The following is a 17,001-nucleotide window of genomic DNA, read 5'->3' on the forward strand; positions in this document are numbered from 1 at the left end:
ACTCAGGTCCTTGCACTTGTGCAGCAGGTGACGAAACCACTGAGCTAAATCCCCAGCCCAGTCCTTTTGTTTTTATCTTGAGATAGGGTCTTGGTAAGTCAGTAAGTTGCCCAGGCTGAGCTTGAATTTGTGATCTTTCTGCCTCAGCCTTCCAGAGTTCTAGGATTATAGGGACACATCAACATGCACAGATCCATTCCTGGTCCATGAAGGGATTGAATGAGTGTCAGGGACACTCCCACCCCCCACAGAGGTGGGCCCACTTGAGCAGGGGCATTAGGACTCACCAGGAGGAAGAAGTACCAGGGCTGGGGCACACCAAACTGGCCTGGAAAGACGGCCTCCATGTACCAGGTCACCAGGCCATAGAGCACAGAGTCCAGAAGCAGCATCCCTATCACTTGCCCAAAGCAGAAATCATCGTCCACATTGACAGGACTCAGGAGGTTTTGCCACTGGATGCCCGTGCCTGGGTACACACCAGAAGATGGCCCAAAATCAGGCAGACTGGGAGAGCTCAGGGAACCTGTGGCCCCAGATGGCACATGTGTGCACATTTGCCCTGTGTTGTTGCTGCAAAAATGGTGTGACTATTCCCTTTCTGGCTCAATAACAAATCTGGCAACTTCTTTCAAGTCTTTAAGAACCAGCAAAAAATTTATGAACTGACCAGATGAGTTCACATTTAATTGTTGACATGTATAAATATACACATACATACACATTACACTTTTATGCATATATACATATATATACACACACACATACATTCTCACAGATCCACACATATGATTTGGGAAAGGCCAGAGTGAATAGATATACATTTATGTCTTTTTTTTTTGGTACCAGGAATCAGTCTCAGGGGCTCACACTTGCCAGGCAGGCACTACACTGCTAAGTTACATCACTGGCACCATTTGTCTCTCTTAAACTGAGGGACACACATAAAGCTCTATTGGAGCTCATGGTTTGCCAACATCATAGTCCATACAGACTTGTGCCTGAGTGGCCATCCTCTGCAGACCTGAGGGCCCTAGATGGAGGTAGCCTGGGTAAATGTTCACTTTTCAAACAGCTAGAGATGTGTCTATTGCTGAAAATAAAAAGAGGGAGGAGGGTGCCTATAGTTTTGGAACTAGCTTTTTAAAAAGTATTTGATTCTGCCGCCTGGCTTGCAAGCGCAAGGACCTGAGTTCAATCCCTGGTAACAAAAAAAAAAAAAAAGTATTTGAACCCTGGAAGGGTCTGCTCATGCACAAAGTCTACATTTTATCAGCACACTACTGATCATGGGAGCACATATATTTAAAAAGTTAAAGGAGCTAGGGATTTAGCTCAGTGGTGCTGCTGCCTGCCTTGCAAGTGCAAGGTCCTGAGTTTGATCCCCAGTACCACACACACACACAAAAAATGCTAAAGTGTTGGAAGACATTGACAACTGATGAAAAAAGTTCTAGTTAAAAATATTGAATGTTCCTGTGGTTAATCACTTCCTTCCTTCCAGGGTTCCAGATCTTTGGAAGCTACAATAACTAGGAATTGCACAGTGCTATGGTTTGAATGTTTCACCTAAAAGTTCAAGTGTTGGAATTGGTTCCCAGAGCAACAGTACTGGGAGGAGGCCCTCATGAATGAACCAAAAGTGGGCCTGCAGGACAGGCTTTGCTCTTTTTTGCTCTCCTGCCATGTGAGAAACATTAAAGGTGCCATCCTAGAAGCAGAGACTGATCCCTCATCAGACACTAAACCTGGTGGCACCTTGATCTTGAACTTCCAAGCTTCCAAAACTGTGAGAAAAAAGTTTCTGTTCTTTATAAATTACTCAGTCTTAGGGATTCTGTGATAGCAGCACAAATAGACCAAGACATATGCCTGGAAGAAATGAGAGTATTTGGCCTAGAAAAGAGAATAAAACCTGGATAGGGAAGGACTGAAATCATCTTACATGAGCCCAGTCCAGTCCTTTGGAAGGTAGATTATATTTCATTCTTGCCAACACAGCCAGGATAACATGCAAAAGTCCCAAGAAGGCAGATGCTGAGTACCCCCACAGAGGCCAGACATACTTAGTGCCTCTTTGCTGATGAAGCCCTCTGGCTTCAGGTGTCCTGATGAGCCTGCTTGTCACCTGAGGTAAGTTCCTCTGCTAGATGCAGTTTAGGTAAGATGCTCCCTTGGTGGCAAGAACAGCAAGAATGGCTGGTAAGGACAATAATACTCACCTTTGGCTTCAAATTTTCCTATGAGCTGGGCTCCCATTGCCATGGCAACGTTGGACAGGAGACAGGACAAGAGCTTCTGGTTTAGTGTCATCCAGTTGTAGTGGGGAGCCACGAAGAAGTAAGGGATGTATGTGAAGAAGTACAGGAAGCCACCCACAGCCGCTGCCATGTTGGCTGCAGGGAGAAAGGAGCAACACAAGCCATGCTACAAAGTCACCAGGGGACTTGTGTAGGTAGCAGTGGTCACAGGGAGCCTGGATCCCATCCAAGTCCTGGCACTGAGGGGCTACAGCCACCCTGCCACTTCTTATCAGGGTGCAGTGCTCTAGGATGGCACCCTGCCTGGGGTCTCCAGCCCCTCCTACAGACTTCCCACCCAGGTGCCTCCGTGATGTTGCACACTTGGTAGGGACCCTAAATCTTGCCCCAGCTCCCCTTCTTGCCTGGTCTTCCCAGGTACTGGTTGACCTCTCTAATTCATTCATCCATCAGATACTCACTGAGCACCTAGTCTGTGTCACATTGCTCCAGGCACTAGGGAGATGGCTGCAAACAGAACAGGGGAAACACTTATCCTGCCATAGCCTGGCCTCCAGGGGGGAATGAAGAGGGAAGGAAGTAAAGAATAGAATGTGTTCCATCCCTATGGATCCCTAGGCAGAGCAGCAAGGCACAGAATGAGAAAAGAAAGGCTTTAAGAAGGTGATGTATGAGAAAAGGGCCAACAAAGGCAAGTAAGCAGCTAGGTCAGGGGACAACATTGTGTCAGTCCATGCCTACAGTGTCAGACTGGTTTGGTATCTTTTTTGTTTTTTTTTTTTTTGGTACTGGGGATCGAACTCAGGTCCTTGCGCTTGCGTAGCAGGCAGCGAAACCACTGAGCTAAATCCCCAGCCCCCAAAGAGCTTTATGTTCTTTTCTTTTCTCTTTCCCTTTCCCTTTCCTTTCCTTCCTTTCTTCCTATCTATGTATCTATCTATGTATCTATCTCCGTATTAACTCTATGAGAAATTAATAACAAAATTTAAAGCTTTAGGGCCGGGTATTTAGCTCAGTGGTTTCGCCACCTGCCTTGCAAGTGCAAGGTCCCAAGTTCGATCCCTGGTACCAAAAAAAAAAAAATTTAAAGCTTTTTCTCCTTCCCTTCCTCTCCTTTTTTTTTGAAATAGTGTTTTACTATATAGTCCAAGATGGCCACAAACTCACTATTTATCTCAGGATTGTCTCAAATTTGAAGTGATCCACCTGCCACAGCTTCTTGAGTGTTGGGATTTCAGGTGTGTGCTACCACACCCAGCTTAAAAATGTTAAGTTTTAAACAATTTAAAAGAGCAAGCCAGGAGTGGTGGCACATGCTTATGATCCCAGAACACTGGAAGGAGGATTGCAAGTTTGAACCTAGCTTGGGCAATTTAGTGACTGAGACTCTGTCTGAAAGAGGGGGCGGGGGGGCCTGGGAATATAGTTCAGTGAAAAGCCATGCCTGTAATGTCTGACTTAACAGAGCATGCTGGATGCACCTAGCTTCTGGATTCTTCTGCTATTTCCTGTTTTTATTGTTGAAGAATAAGAAGGAAATGTGGCTTCACTCAGATATACAGTTGGAAAAAGGAGGAGTATTATATTAGTCTTTACAGACATTTGTGGATATTCTTTTCTTTTTTTTACTGTCACAGAGGTTAGCTTTTATTACTTTATAGTTACAGGATTTTGTAATTTTCCTTTGTTTTTATTTTCTAGTTCTTTCAGGAACCCCGCAAAAGTCATCTCTGTAGGCAAATGGATATTTTTTGATATCATATCACATGTGCAACCAAACTAACCAATGAACATTTTATACTGTTATATTAAAAGCCTTTGGTTTATATTGCACTTTAAATGGACCTTTGCACTTTGAATAAATTTTAACATGATGAATTACTCTGTAAAAAATACTGCTTATGGGATCATGTGGATCTTCTAAACACTGACAAATGTTATTATACAATACCAAAACATCACATTTCTCAATATTATCACTAATCTCATAAAAATCTCTTTAGGTATTGGAAAGTTGTCAAGCTTATAATTATAGAATTGAGTTTGCAAAATTCTACATTTTCTTTGAAAGCTTGACTTTGTTACAGACATGAGATATATAATAAAATTACCAGTGGTTTTCCTTAAAATAAGGTAGGCCTAGATTTCAAAAACAGCCATAAATACGCAGTTGTGGATAACTATAGTCTGATGGCTGTTCTTACAGGCAAAAATGGTGTTGTGTGAAAAAAGTGGCTAGTTAAACTGACAACTCAAACAGTTGTGCACATGCTACTCCTGAAGGGAATCAAATTCTGTCTGATGCACAAGTACTTTATGTGTACCTCTCATTTTGTCATGCAGAATACTAAAACAAAGTACAGTAAATCCTTGACTTATGAACATTCAAGTTGCATACTTTCACAGGTGTGCTGTCTAAGACTCACTTTGTTGGCTGATGAACAAATCTGTTATGTGTGTTGTTATTTTTTTTTTTTTGGTACCGGGGATTGAACTTGGGACCCTGCACTTGCGAGGCAGGCGCCAGAACCACTGAGCTAAATCCCCAGCCCGAACAAATCTGTTATGAATAATTCTCCCACAACAGAGCTTGATCACAAGTCAGGAACTTACTGTATATTCAAGAGTCAAGAATTAATAAAATTAATAATTTTTATTGCACCACCAAGGAAATTCTTCAGTTAAATTGGCAATTTTGTTTGTGTTGCCCAAGCTATTCTCAAACTCCTGGACACAAGTGATTCTCCCACCTCAACCTCGTGAATGATGGGACCAGCACACCTGGCTAGGAAGAGATTTCTTAAAAGTATTAAAAGAAAGTTCAGAGACTTGTAGGTCAGACTGACAGGCTCTGACAAAGCCCTAAAAGAAGAGAATGATAGGAATAACAACGATAGGAATAACAGAAGCTGACAAAATACTAACTGGAGAAGACAGAGGTCCTTAAGAGAAAAACACTCATAAGCAAAAGGAAGTCACATATCATCTGTCAGCAGATTCTTACCAATGCCATGGGTAGTAGGTGGCAATAAGGTGACATTGTCATAGAGCAGGGGAAACTATCTACCCAGGGAGAATGCTATATGCAACTAAAATATTATTTAAGCGTGAGGCAAAATAACAACGTCTTTGGCAAATCAAAAAAAAATTAACTAACTACTCACTAATCTACAGTGAAAGAACTACTCAGGGGCAAAGTTCAACATCAAAAAAAGTAAACTCAAAAAGTAGACCACACAAAAAAGTGTGCACTTGGGCTGGGGATTTAGCTCAGTGGTTCCGCCATCTGCCTCACAAGTGCAAGGACCCGAGTTCAATCCCCGGTACCAAAAAAAAAAAAGTGTGCACTTGATACATATTAGAAATTGTATGCATATGGGCAGGCCTTTCGGGACCCCTCCTGTCTCTTAGGAGCTATTCTTATTTTCCATTCCTATTTCCCAATAAGTTTTCCTACTCTTAAAAAATTATATGCATATAGAATAGTACCTAATTGCTTGCGCTTTTGAAACAACAAAATAAACTACACAGTGGGAAGCTTGGGAACTATTAACAAGTATTTAGTGTGGTTGGATTGAACCATATCTGGGATGAGTCTAGACATATTCACTATTTTACCTTTTTAGAAACTTTCAAAGGTAAGTGTTTAAGCTCAACACTAACTGTCATCCCTACAAGAAGAGAAACAATGTATATTTTCCAAACCATCAGAAGTAAAAGAACCAGAGGAAATTTTCTTAGTCCAACAGAAGGCAGCAAAGGCAAAAAACAGAAGTGGAGGAATAAACAGAGCACACAAAACTCAGACAGCAGAAATAACTTCAAATGGAACTACAATCACAAAGTAGATAGACAGAATGAACCTTTTCTTTTGGCTACTCCTAGCACTCAACACAGTGCCCACACCTGCCTGTTGCCAATTATCCTTCACCTGAAGCCACTCTGGCTCCTCCCTGGCCCACACCAGTGCTATGTTCTGTCCTCTTTCCAGCTCCTTTCTGGGAGAGTTCACAAGGCCCAGTTGAGGACATTGTTGGATTCCTCTGAGCCTATCCCTCAGCAATCTGATTCTCTGTGATCACCTCCAGCATCTCAAGTGTCCTCCATCCAGATAACCTAGTCTCTAGATCATCTACATCAATGTCCTTTAATTGTTAACCTTGCACAACTTCTCCTCCCAGTTTCCCAAGACTTAGATCAGCCAGCCCAAAGTCCTCTGGCCTTGGGGGAGCAAAAAGACTCACCTTTACTGAAGAATGTGCTGACCATGAAACTGAAGGAGATGGAGGAAATGGCGAAACACACCAGGAAGACCAGCACCAGAGAGGGATCACTGCTGGAGAGTACCGCTACATCCTTCTTCACCTGCAAGATAGGCCACCCACCAGAGTGGTAGGTTGGATCAAGAAAGGTAGAGATGGGCCAGGAGGGGTTTAAATATTTTGCTCAGAGAGACACTGCTGGGGACAGTAGAAGCCCTTTCGTCAGCCAGTCGGGAGCCCTGCTGTCCCCTGCTCAGGAAAGACTTGACCTGTGGTCAGTGGCCATGAGACACTCCATGCCAGCAGCAGATCCCAGCCTGAGCACTGGGTCTCTGTGTCCTCTTTTCTTCAGAGCCCCACATCAAAGCCACACTTACCTTGACACAGAAAAGCAGTGTCATGAAGGAAACTGCGATGAGAAGGAAGAGGAAGAACATGAGGAACCAGGCGCTCCAGTGCAGCCAACTGCTAAGCCCCATCATGCGCATATACTCCTGTGAGGGATGGAAAGTATCACACCTGCAGGCCACTTCCCATATCTGCCCAGGGGTACGTGTTTGTGTAGACAAGTGTCTGTTAGTGGACCAGGAAGAGGACCAGGATGCCTGTGCTGTGGACTAGAGGCTGGAAGGCAGAAGGCCCAGGTCTGGCTGTCACAGCAGCCCTTAACCAACAGCTTAGCCCTGCGTGTGGTATGAGAAATCTTCCCCCTCCTACCTTTTCCAGTCTTACAGCCACCCCATCTGGTAGGCCATTCTGGGTCCCCACTCAGGTCCCCCTTTCTCCTCATGTCATAGTGTGCCCCCTGCCTTCTACCTGGCAATGGCCTGACTTTCCTTCATGGTAGAGCCAAGACTGTCTCCCCACTGGGTACACCAATCCCCATCATTCTAGTACATCACATCCTCTGCCTGTGCCTCTGGAGGGCCTGACATGTGTACCCAGCAGACCTTAATTAAGCTGGGAAATTCTCCCAAAGTCCTGGTGCCCTTGTGTTCTATGGGGCAATTCCAAACTCCCTGTGTGTGTGTTCCTTATGTGGTACCAAGTCCATTCTCCAGAAGTTCAGCCTGGCTCCTCCCATTTATCACAAAGATCCTGCAGGTTGCCAATCACAGACATCAGCCTCCTGGGCGATGAGTCATGGCACCAGGTCAGAGGGTGGCCGTGAAGGTTAGAAGCCACAGGTACCCATTTCTTTGTCTTTGATTGTTCTGAACGGAGGGGCGAGAATCTGAGGAAGGGCGCTCCTTGTCAGAAGCATTGGGTGCAGTATCAGATGTGGCTCTGATGACATCTTCCTTCCCTTTCTCAAGGCAAGCCCTCAGGAGGTGTGTTGAGGAAGCTCAGCTCCTCCACTGATTAACACTGATGGAGAGTCCTGGGCATCTAAAGCTATACTGTCCAATGGTAGCCAGTAGCCACATGTGGTTATTTTAACTTAACTAAAACTAAGCACAGTGAAAACTAGCTTCTCAGTTCAAGTGCTCTGTGGTGACCACAACAGATGGCAGATACATGACAGTCTATGGTCACAGACAGCTCCACTGGGAAGTACTGGACAGGAGGAGGGGACTGGAACTGATTCACTGACTCTTACATGCCAGGATGGGGCTAGACTGTTGATCTTCCAATCCTTTCTTATGCACAATTTCAAACCTTCAGGAAAATCAAAAGACGAAGTATAATGGCCTCTCATAAACCCACCACTTAAGACTCCATAATCATGTAACGCTTTCCCTACTTGTTTGATTGGTGTATCTGAACCATTTCTAGTCCACTGCTAACTATCTCAATGTTGCCATCATTTATTTGTGTTCATTTTATTAGTGTTCTTTAAGGCACCCAAGCAGGTCAGTGACTTTCTGGCCTGTTTTCCAGCTTCTTATCTGCAACAGTTTAAAACTTCCAACCACCACAGATTTAAGAATATTATGAGTATCATTTCACTAGCAGTGGGGACACTTCCAGAGGAGAAATTACAAATAAGTTCTGGGTGATGGTGGTGTTGTTGGTATGAGTATAGAGGTGACACTGTTGATTTGGTTGTTCCTCATCAAGTCAGGTTCTGACTTTACAGTGGCACTTGGCATGCTTTGTGATTTCTCATGTTTATGTAAGCCGCTAGATCTAAATGCAATGTTGATCGTATTCCTGCTCAGCTATGTAATTGAACATTTTCTCTCACTGTAGTCCCTATAACTCCAATGTTCAATAAAGAATGGAAGCCACATGTGTAACTAGAAGTTTTATAACAGCCACATCAAAAATGGAAAGAGACAAGTAAAATAACCTCAATGATTTCTACTTATATATCCAAAATATAATCCTTATATCCCATTTTCAATATATAAAAATGAGACTGATTACACTTTCGAATTAAGTCTTCAAAATCAGTGTGCACTTTACACTTCTGGCACAGCTCAGTTATGACCCGGCACATTGCATATGCCCAACACCCTTGAGGCTCTTGCAGCACAAGTCCAGGGTCACCTTCAGTCTTAGTGTTGAGCACATGACCTAAGGTGCTTCCCAGGGCTCTAGGAACCCATACATACCAACCTGATTTCAAGGAAGCCAAGATTCTCTGGCTCCTGAGGGTCCAGCACATAGGAAGGATGGCAGCCTCAAAATGAGGTAGTTTTTTGGGAGGAAACCCTGAGACATACTGCCATGGCAGCACCATTCCCAGAATTGACTTGCCAAGATGTCACAAAGCTACACAAGGCAGTTACCTTCAGTTTTTTCTCTTTCTCCTGCACCACAGCCCGGATGATGGTGAGGGATGTGTAGGTGAAGCTCAGCATGAGTAGCAGGGGAAGCTGGTACTGGATGGCAACAAGGAAGTGATCTGAGATAAATGGGGGGAATGGGAACCTCTTTGCGATCACTGTGAGCTTCTGGAAGAGCTGGTGTGCCGAGGTGTTGGCATGGTAGTGCATGATGGCTCTGTCCACGGCATGCTGCACTGCCAGGAAGCCCTCGTGGATGTAGCCTGAGTGCAGAGACAGAGCACAGTTGTGTTGTGGGTGCCGTGCTGCCTGCTAGAGAGCTACATGCCCTCAAAGGCACTAGGGCCTCTAGGGGTCCCCAGAGGCAAAGACCCAGGACTTTATCTGAGCCCCTTTCTGTGGCCGCCAATGGCATCCAGCACTATTCAGTGGTCCCATGAGAGAAGGGAGAAAACATGTCACATACTGACAGCAAACAAGAGTGATATCATTGTCACTTCCATTCCATAATTAACATGACACAAACTTGCTAAGTTTGAGGCCAGTCTGAGCTACATAGTGAGAGCCCATCTCAAAACCAAACAAATAAATAAAAGGTTAGGGGAAGTACAAACAGCAAAAAGATCTGAGGAGCAGGACAGCATTTCCCACATGTAGTGAGAGTAATGGGTCCTGAGTGTTGTCCCAACAGCCAAGAGAAAGAAGCTGATGGCCCTGAAGTCCACCTGACTCCAAGTTGGAGGCAGCTGAGACCAAATGTGGAGTCGGAAGAGAAGGTTCTGGTGAGTGGGTGTTTCTTAAGGCCATGTAACTACCATCAATTCAGTAGCTAAAAACAATAGGAACAAGTTATCTAACAGCATGGGAGGCTGGGAGTCCAACACTTGTGTCTCCTGAGTTAGAATCCTGGAGTCAAGAGGGCTATGTTCCCTTCTGGGCAGCAGGGGAGACTCTTTCCTGAAATTTTCCAGTTTGTAGCAGTCACCTGTGGTCCCTGACTTGTCCCTTCCTCCTCTTTCATTTGTTCATTCTTTCTTTTCTTTGTTTTTTTTTGTGCTTTCGAGGCAAGCAGCAGCACCACTGAGCTAAATCTCAGGCCCTTCTTTGTTTTTTTGAGATAGGGTCTTGCTATATAGTTTAGGCTGGCCTTGAACTCACTGTGATCCTCCCACCTCAGTGCTGAGGTTATAGGCATGCACCACCACATCCAGATTACTGTCTGCTTCTAAGGACCCTAGAGATGACACTGGATCCTGGAGGATAACTGATAATAATTCTGCCTTCTTTTTGGTCCTGGAGATTAAACTTCATGCATATAAGACAAATATTCTACTACTGAGATACATCCCCAGTCCTTTTTCTTTTTTGTTATTTGTCTCAGTAAGGTGTCTAGCCTGACCTTGAACTTATGATCCTCCTGTCTCAGCCTCTTGAGTGCTGGAATTTCAGGTATATGCCATATCAGGCTTGATCTTGCCATTTTAACATCAGCTGACCAGCACCCTTAATTCCCTTCTGTCATGTACCCTGACATGGTCATAGGTTTCAAAGACTAGGATATGGATGACTTGGGGGCTATGACTCTGTGAACTGCAGCCTCCAACCTGAGTTGCTTTCTCAGTGGCAGGCAGGCTCTGTGGGCAAGTCACTGGAAGAGCTTCAAGTGCTTTGTGACTTCTCCTAGCTTGCTCTTCTGGACACCCTAAAGGAGTCTATGCCTTCTCTCTGTCTGGGGTCAGTGTCACAAGGGGAACAAGGCCTGGGAGAAACAAGGCCCAAGGAAGGGCAGGCTTGGCACTGGGAGAGAAAAGGCAGCCTGAAGCTCTGTGGTCTGAACCTCAGCGATGGAGAGGGGAGATGGCGTGCAGGTATAGGTGGTGGCTAGACTATCAAATGTCCCCTGACACAGAACTGCTGGTTGCTGGGCTGCAGCATTTAGAAGAGAAAAAGGCAATATGACAACCACACCCTAAGGCAGGGAAAGCATATGTGTATGGTCTTCTGTCTCCTTCAGGTTTTAGGGCATCTTAACAGCAGATGCTTAATTATATCACCTTTTAGGTGTGTCCAGGGTGATGCAGGGTGGAGGTTTCATTCTCATCTTCACACCAAAGCTTCAGAGCAGCTGATGATATCCCTACTAGACAGTCATGGACACCAAGCCCCAGGGAGTCACACAACAGGTGAGGAGTACAGCTGAGTGAGATCCTGAGTACTCATGTCATGTCTTTTCATGACATCACATTGTCTCCCGGACAAATACTCTGCTCTCACTCACATATTGTCCTCTCTGGAGATTTTGCCATTGGCTATGTGGTTTTCATCTTTAGAACTCTGTGCTACTCACTATTCCCAGGCATGAAGCCATCATGATGTATCAATTACTTTCCCCTTTGGAAATGTTTATGATCATAAAGGTATGGTGAACATGTTTGTGCAGGTGGATTTTCTCCTTCTTTGAGGCAATTTTGGGAGTTAAATTCTTTCATCAGGATGTGGGGGCCTGATGGATGGATATCTGGAGTGAAAGCAGGACTAGAACTGTCCTTCTTCATGGCAATACTTATCTCTTGGGGGCTTTGAGTTTTTCTTTAACTTGTAGGAGTCCTTTTTATAAAGAAGACATTGGCCTTTTGTCATCTGCTGTAAATGTTTTCCTGTCTCTTGTTTGCTTTTAAAGTCAGCCCTGGGTTTTTCTTTTTTGGTAAATTCTGAGTTTGTACATAATGAAGTCTTTTAGTCATTTTCTATTTTTCTATTGCTTTCAAGATTTGGAAATTTTTCTCCAAAAATTTGAGTTGAGGAGCTCTAGCCTGGCATCTGGCTAGAGCAGCCAACATCTCTAGTTGCAGGGTTTAGGCAGCTGGTATGACAGCTGGACAGTGCTTCTCCAAAGCCTCAAGTTAGGTGACCTGTCTAGGACCTCATTTTGGAACTTCTCACCTCCCATATCTCAACTACTTCATCTCTGTTTCTCTTCTGGATTTAATATCTTACCTGTAAGCACCAGCTTTAGGAAAGGCCCTAGCACGAGAAATAGGAGTCTCTAATCACTGTTGCCTGGAAGCTGCCTCCTTCCTGGTACTTAGGGTCTCACAGTCAAGCTCCACAGAGCCTTTCACCAACACCTCCAATGTACTCTGTCTCCTGCCAGACCTGTGGAAAACTGTGCTTTCTAGAACCCTTGGACTTCTGCCCAGAATCTACAGTTGGTCTTAGTCCAAGGGTTAATGCTGGGTCCTGGGTCCTGGGTTCCAGGTACTTTTTTGGTAGGGTTTTTCGGTACTGGAGATCGAATTGGGGTCCTTGAGCTTGTGAGGCAGGCAGTGGAACCACTGAGCTAAATCCCTGGCCCGGTTCCAGGTACTTTTTGGCTTTCTCTAGCTTGGTTCCAAGACGTGTTCATGTTTCAGAAGAGCCAAATATGTCAACTGATGGCCAAAGCTACAGGGTACAGACCACAGCATACACTGAGAGAGAATAAGAGACTCAAGATCCTACTTTGACACGAGTTACTGATTTCAAGTAAACTATGGCTCAGTTACACACAAGGACTGCAGACTTTCAAAAGCCTAGTCTATTATACACAGACTGGGACAGAGAAAGAGAAGAAAGGTAAAACCACTCCAAAAAAGTGAATACAAACTCAGGAATCCTAAAAACTGAGAGACAAATGTGTCATTCAAGGATGTATGTCTTCAGGGACACACAGGGAGTGCCACTGCTCTTTTCAAGGCATATTTTTAGCCTTTCAGAAGCTAGTTTTGTTTGTTTTGGGGGTTTTTTGGTACTGGGGATTGAACTCGGGTCCTTGTGCTTCAGAAGCTAGTTTTACTCAATGTTTCTTCCTTCTCCTACAAACAAAAGATAAATGTCCCTAAGAAGTATTCGTGCAGAGAGATAAAGTGGGTTCACCCTACTTTCATTACTCAGCAGCCTGAGGCTGGTAAAGGGCCCCTAAAAGTGCTTCTTACCAGGCTCTCCACCGTCAGCGGATGTAGGCTCTCTTGGTCCTGGGTTTGGGAAAAGCGGAAAAAGGGAAGTGGTGTGCCAGCCTTCTGTCTCCTTCAGGAAAAAGTTGCCTGTTTGAGTCCACATGTAATTTCTCCGTGTGTAACTGAAGCGTAGGTGATATTTCACCTGTGGAAACAAAAAGAAAATAAATTGTTCTGAGGGATTCAGAGTAGACACATGGGTCCAGTGAGGGTAAATTCTCAGGCCTCTAATTACCAAGGCTGGCATCACAAGAAACTTACCACAGCCCACCTAGAAAATGTGCCAGCAGCCTCAAAAATGTCAAAGGGAGTGGTACCATCTAGCAAGGGCAGAGAACCCCACAGGGGTACCTTTGAGGGGTTTGTGGTCACTCCTCTGTGGCCATCTAGCAACACGAATGTCATATGAGATGGATGCACCAGTGACCACCACCTATGCAACATCAGTGAAGGCACATTAACATCATGAGAGATGGTTTCCCAATCTTAATGCTGTCAGGAAAGAAAACAGCTTTGAGTGTGTGTGTGTGTGTGTGTGTGTGTGTGTGTGTAACAGAGAGAGAGAGAGAGAGAGAGAGAGAGAGAGAGAGTTTTACTGGTGACTGAACCCAGGGCTTTTGTGCTAAGCTACATCCCCAGCCCTTTTTATTTTTATTTTGAGACGAGATCTCATTAAGGTGCCTATATGAGGCTCAAATTTATAATCCTCCTGTCTTAGCCTCTGAGAGTGCTGGGATTACAGATGTGCACCACCATGCCCAGCCCAAGACCAGTAATACCTTTCATGAAATGAGACAACCAGGGCCGGGGATTTAGCTCATGGTTCCAGCGCCTGGCTCCAAAGTGCAAGGTCCCGAGTTTGATCCCCGGTACCAAAAAAAAGAAATGAGACAACCAAAAGGGGCCTGAAGTGAGTGTCAATGGGTGGGTAGATTTTCTAAACTGCCCTGGGACAATAGGTTAAAATGTCACCAGGCTCCCTTCCTGGGGACAGAGTGGTGATACTGGACCTAGAAGAGAGTTTAATGTTTACTTCCAGGCAGGCAGGGGTCTAAGGAAAAGCAGCTTTGTTTGTAGATGGAGTTAGTTATGAGGTGGGCCATACTCACCGCCAGTGGCAGGGGCTCCTTGCTGTGGCTGGAAATGTTCTCAAAAACTACAGCAGCCAGCACATTGGAGGAATGGTTGTTATACCGGATATAGTCCTCGAAGTCCTTCTCAGAGGGAAAGCTGTGCACTGTGAACCAAGCATTGGAGCTGTGAGTTTTCCAACCATCTCTGCACCCTGGAAAGCGTGGGGATGTCATGCCACTTGAGGTAAAAACACAGTAAACTGACAAGACTCTTCAAGGCTCTGTAAACCTTCTCTGAGATCAAGTGGCTTTGGCCTTGGCAGAGAGACATAGACATAGATGGGTAGAACCAACCGTCAGGACCAGGTCCTGGACTCCTGCCATGGTTTAGAGTTGAGCTATACACAAGACTGGCAGCAAGATGGAGTCACAGAAAACTTGTAAACACCCTAGATTGGAGTCAGCCATGGATAGCTTTTCTCTCTCATAACCATCAAGGCATGTTTAAAAAACTGGAGTGGATACTAATTCCAGTGATTTTTATGTCACTTCAGTCCTATTTAACGTGAAGTAATTATTTGGTAGGGGCCAAGGAACACCCACTAACTGCTGCAACACTGAGCTCAACAAGCCACAGGTGGTGTGTACCAAAAGGAAAAGGAACAATAGTTTTATCCTAAGGGGAAGATCTAGAAAAGATGGCTAATATGTTTCCTGGCATTCCCCTCAGCAGGCTCTCCACTCTCTCTCACTTTCTTCTTGAGTTTTTTTTGGGGGGGGCGGGGGTTGAGGCAGGGCCTCACTGTGTAGTCAAGGTTGGCCTTGAATTCATTCACTATGTAGCCCAGACTAGCCTCGAACTTGCAGTGATAATGCCTTAGCTTGCCGAGTGCTGGGATTACAGGCATGTGCCACCATACCCAGCTCTCTTTCTTTTTGTACTGGGGATGGAATACAGGGCCTTTTTTATTTTTTTATTTCTGAGACAGGGTCTTGCTAGGTCACTAAGTTGCTCAGGATGAGCTTGAACTTGTGATCCCTTTGTCTCAACTCCCAGAATGCTTAGATTACAGGTGTGTGTCACCATGTTCAGTTCTAATGACCTTTAAATCTTCCCTCCAAAATTGTATCTCAGAAAAGATCCTTTGTGCTGTGCACTAAAACTGTGCTTTGCTCTTGTAATTAAAGTGTTTTCCTTGGCTAAATCCACTCAGCTCCCTTACCTACTGGCATATGTAGCTACAGACCCTGATATGGCTAACATATGTCACATATGCTACTTTACTGGGCTTCTCTGCTCTAGACAGGTACCCAGACTCCTGAGCCCCACTTTTTTTTTTTTTTTGGTACCAGGGATCGAACTCAGGTCCTTGTGCTTGCGAGGCAGGCAGGGGAACCACTGAGCTAAATCCCTGGCCCCTAAGCCCCATTTTTATAACGAGATATGGACAAAAGGGAGTCCAAGGATTTACGAGCTAGCACAGTCAATGAGAGGAGAAATTGTGCGGTCTTAGGCCACAGGTTTTTTTGTTATTGTGTTTTGTTAGTACTGGCAATTGAACCCAGGCCCATCCCACTGAGCTACAGCCCCTGGCCCTTTTAATTTTTAATTTTTATTTTTATTTTGAGACAGGGTCTTTTAAGTCATTAAGTTGCTCAGGGTGGGCCCAAACTTCTCATTCTCCTGTCTCAGCCTCCCAAAATTCTGAGATTACAGTTATGTGCTACCTTACCAGGCTAGGCTACAGCTCTTAACCAAGCTCTTTCCTGCATCCTGGGACCTGAATCCCATGTACGCAGTCTGAGACAATAGCATCACCGCAATCCAGACCTGTAGCCATCAGAACCCCTCCAACATTTCCTGGTGCCTACAGTGGTCTCACCTCTTATGTTGATCACCAGCGCCCTTCTCACTGACTCTGTGATGGTCTTTGCAGCAGCACTGTGTGAAGGGATGTAGGCCAGCTCCCAGGTGCCCCTTGGCGGAGGGAAGTTGAAAAAGAGGGGCAGCGCCTGGATGGACTGGCCAGGGTAGACAGTGGCATTGGGCACATTTTCCGACTGGATCTTCAAGCGAAGCCAAATCAGGATCCCAGAAAACAGCAGGGGTAGAAAGAGTTCCAGGACTGTCACTAGGACCTTCCTCTTCTAGAAGAGAAATAATCATTGCTGCTGATGGTGTGCTCCTCCCTTCAGGGTGTCCCCCAGAGTTTCTGGATCAGCCAGATTCTACAGTCACCCATCCTCTGGGGCTAGACCCACCTGCAAAGTGTAGTTCTTCCACAGCAAGAGTACCAGCTGCCGTAGCACTGCCATCCTGTCACCAGCGGGGACACCCAGCACTAACCATGGACCAAAGATCAAAAGCTTAGATGTGTGATGAAAACGTAATCATTGGTTTCTGGGGAAGAGCTGCAAATCTTCTTCCTCCATGTGACTCACTTCTGCCATCTGAACTCCAAATGTTCCCAGAGAGAAAGGCATGCGACTTTGTGCCACGCTAATACCCTAACACTCCATTCCATCTGTCTGAAGAGCATGTGCTCTTTTGAGAGACTGCCTTGTTTCTCAACAACATGCTACTCATGCAAACTGCGACTGCTATAGTGGCATTTATCATCTGATCAACTCTATTTAGATATTCTCTGTAGTAAACATGCATTTGTGACTTATCAGCA

At 45.1% G+C, this 17,001-nt stretch overlaps 1 protein-coding gene across 7 annotated transcripts in view; it reads right to left on the reverse strand.

Moving 5' to 3' along the window:
- Abca3 (ATP binding cassette subfamily A member 3) overlaps positions 1-17,001 on the reverse strand; it is a 58,639-nt gene that overhangs the window by 30,389 nt on the left and 11,249 nt on the right. For all 7 annotated transcript variants that reach the window (XM_087203029.1, XM_087203033.1, XM_004864641.4 and 4 more), the window contains 9 exons: positions 16,586-16,665; positions 16,207-16,471; positions 14,360-14,487; positions 13,230-13,395; positions 9,259-9,518; positions 6,901-7,017; positions 6,506-6,626; positions 2,223-2,396; positions 288-469 (listed from right to left, as the gene is read on the reverse strand). In XM_087203029.1, the coding sequence (XP_087059155.1) occupies positions 288-469; positions 2,223-2,396; positions 6,506-6,626; positions 6,901-7,017; positions 9,259-9,518; positions 13,230-13,395; positions 14,360-14,487; positions 16,207-16,471; positions 16,586-16,639 (1,467 nt within the window). In that variant the 5' untranslated portion in view covers positions 16,640-16,665. The remainder of the gene's footprint in view (positions 1-287; positions 470-2,222; positions 2,397-6,505; positions 6,627-6,900; positions 7,018-9,258; positions 9,519-13,229; positions 13,396-14,359; positions 14,488-16,206; positions 16,472-16,585; positions 16,666-17,001) is intronic.

Source organism: Heterocephalus glaber, unplaced genomic scaffold (assembly GCF_053883595.1).
Source record: "Heterocephalus glaber isolate CG9 unplaced genomic scaffold, H.glaber_assembly_v1.0 deba00001781, whole genome shotgun sequence".
In the NCBI taxonomy this organism is placed as follows: Eukaryota; Metazoa; Chordata; class Mammalia; order Rodentia; family Bathyergidae; genus Heterocephalus; species Heterocephalus glaber.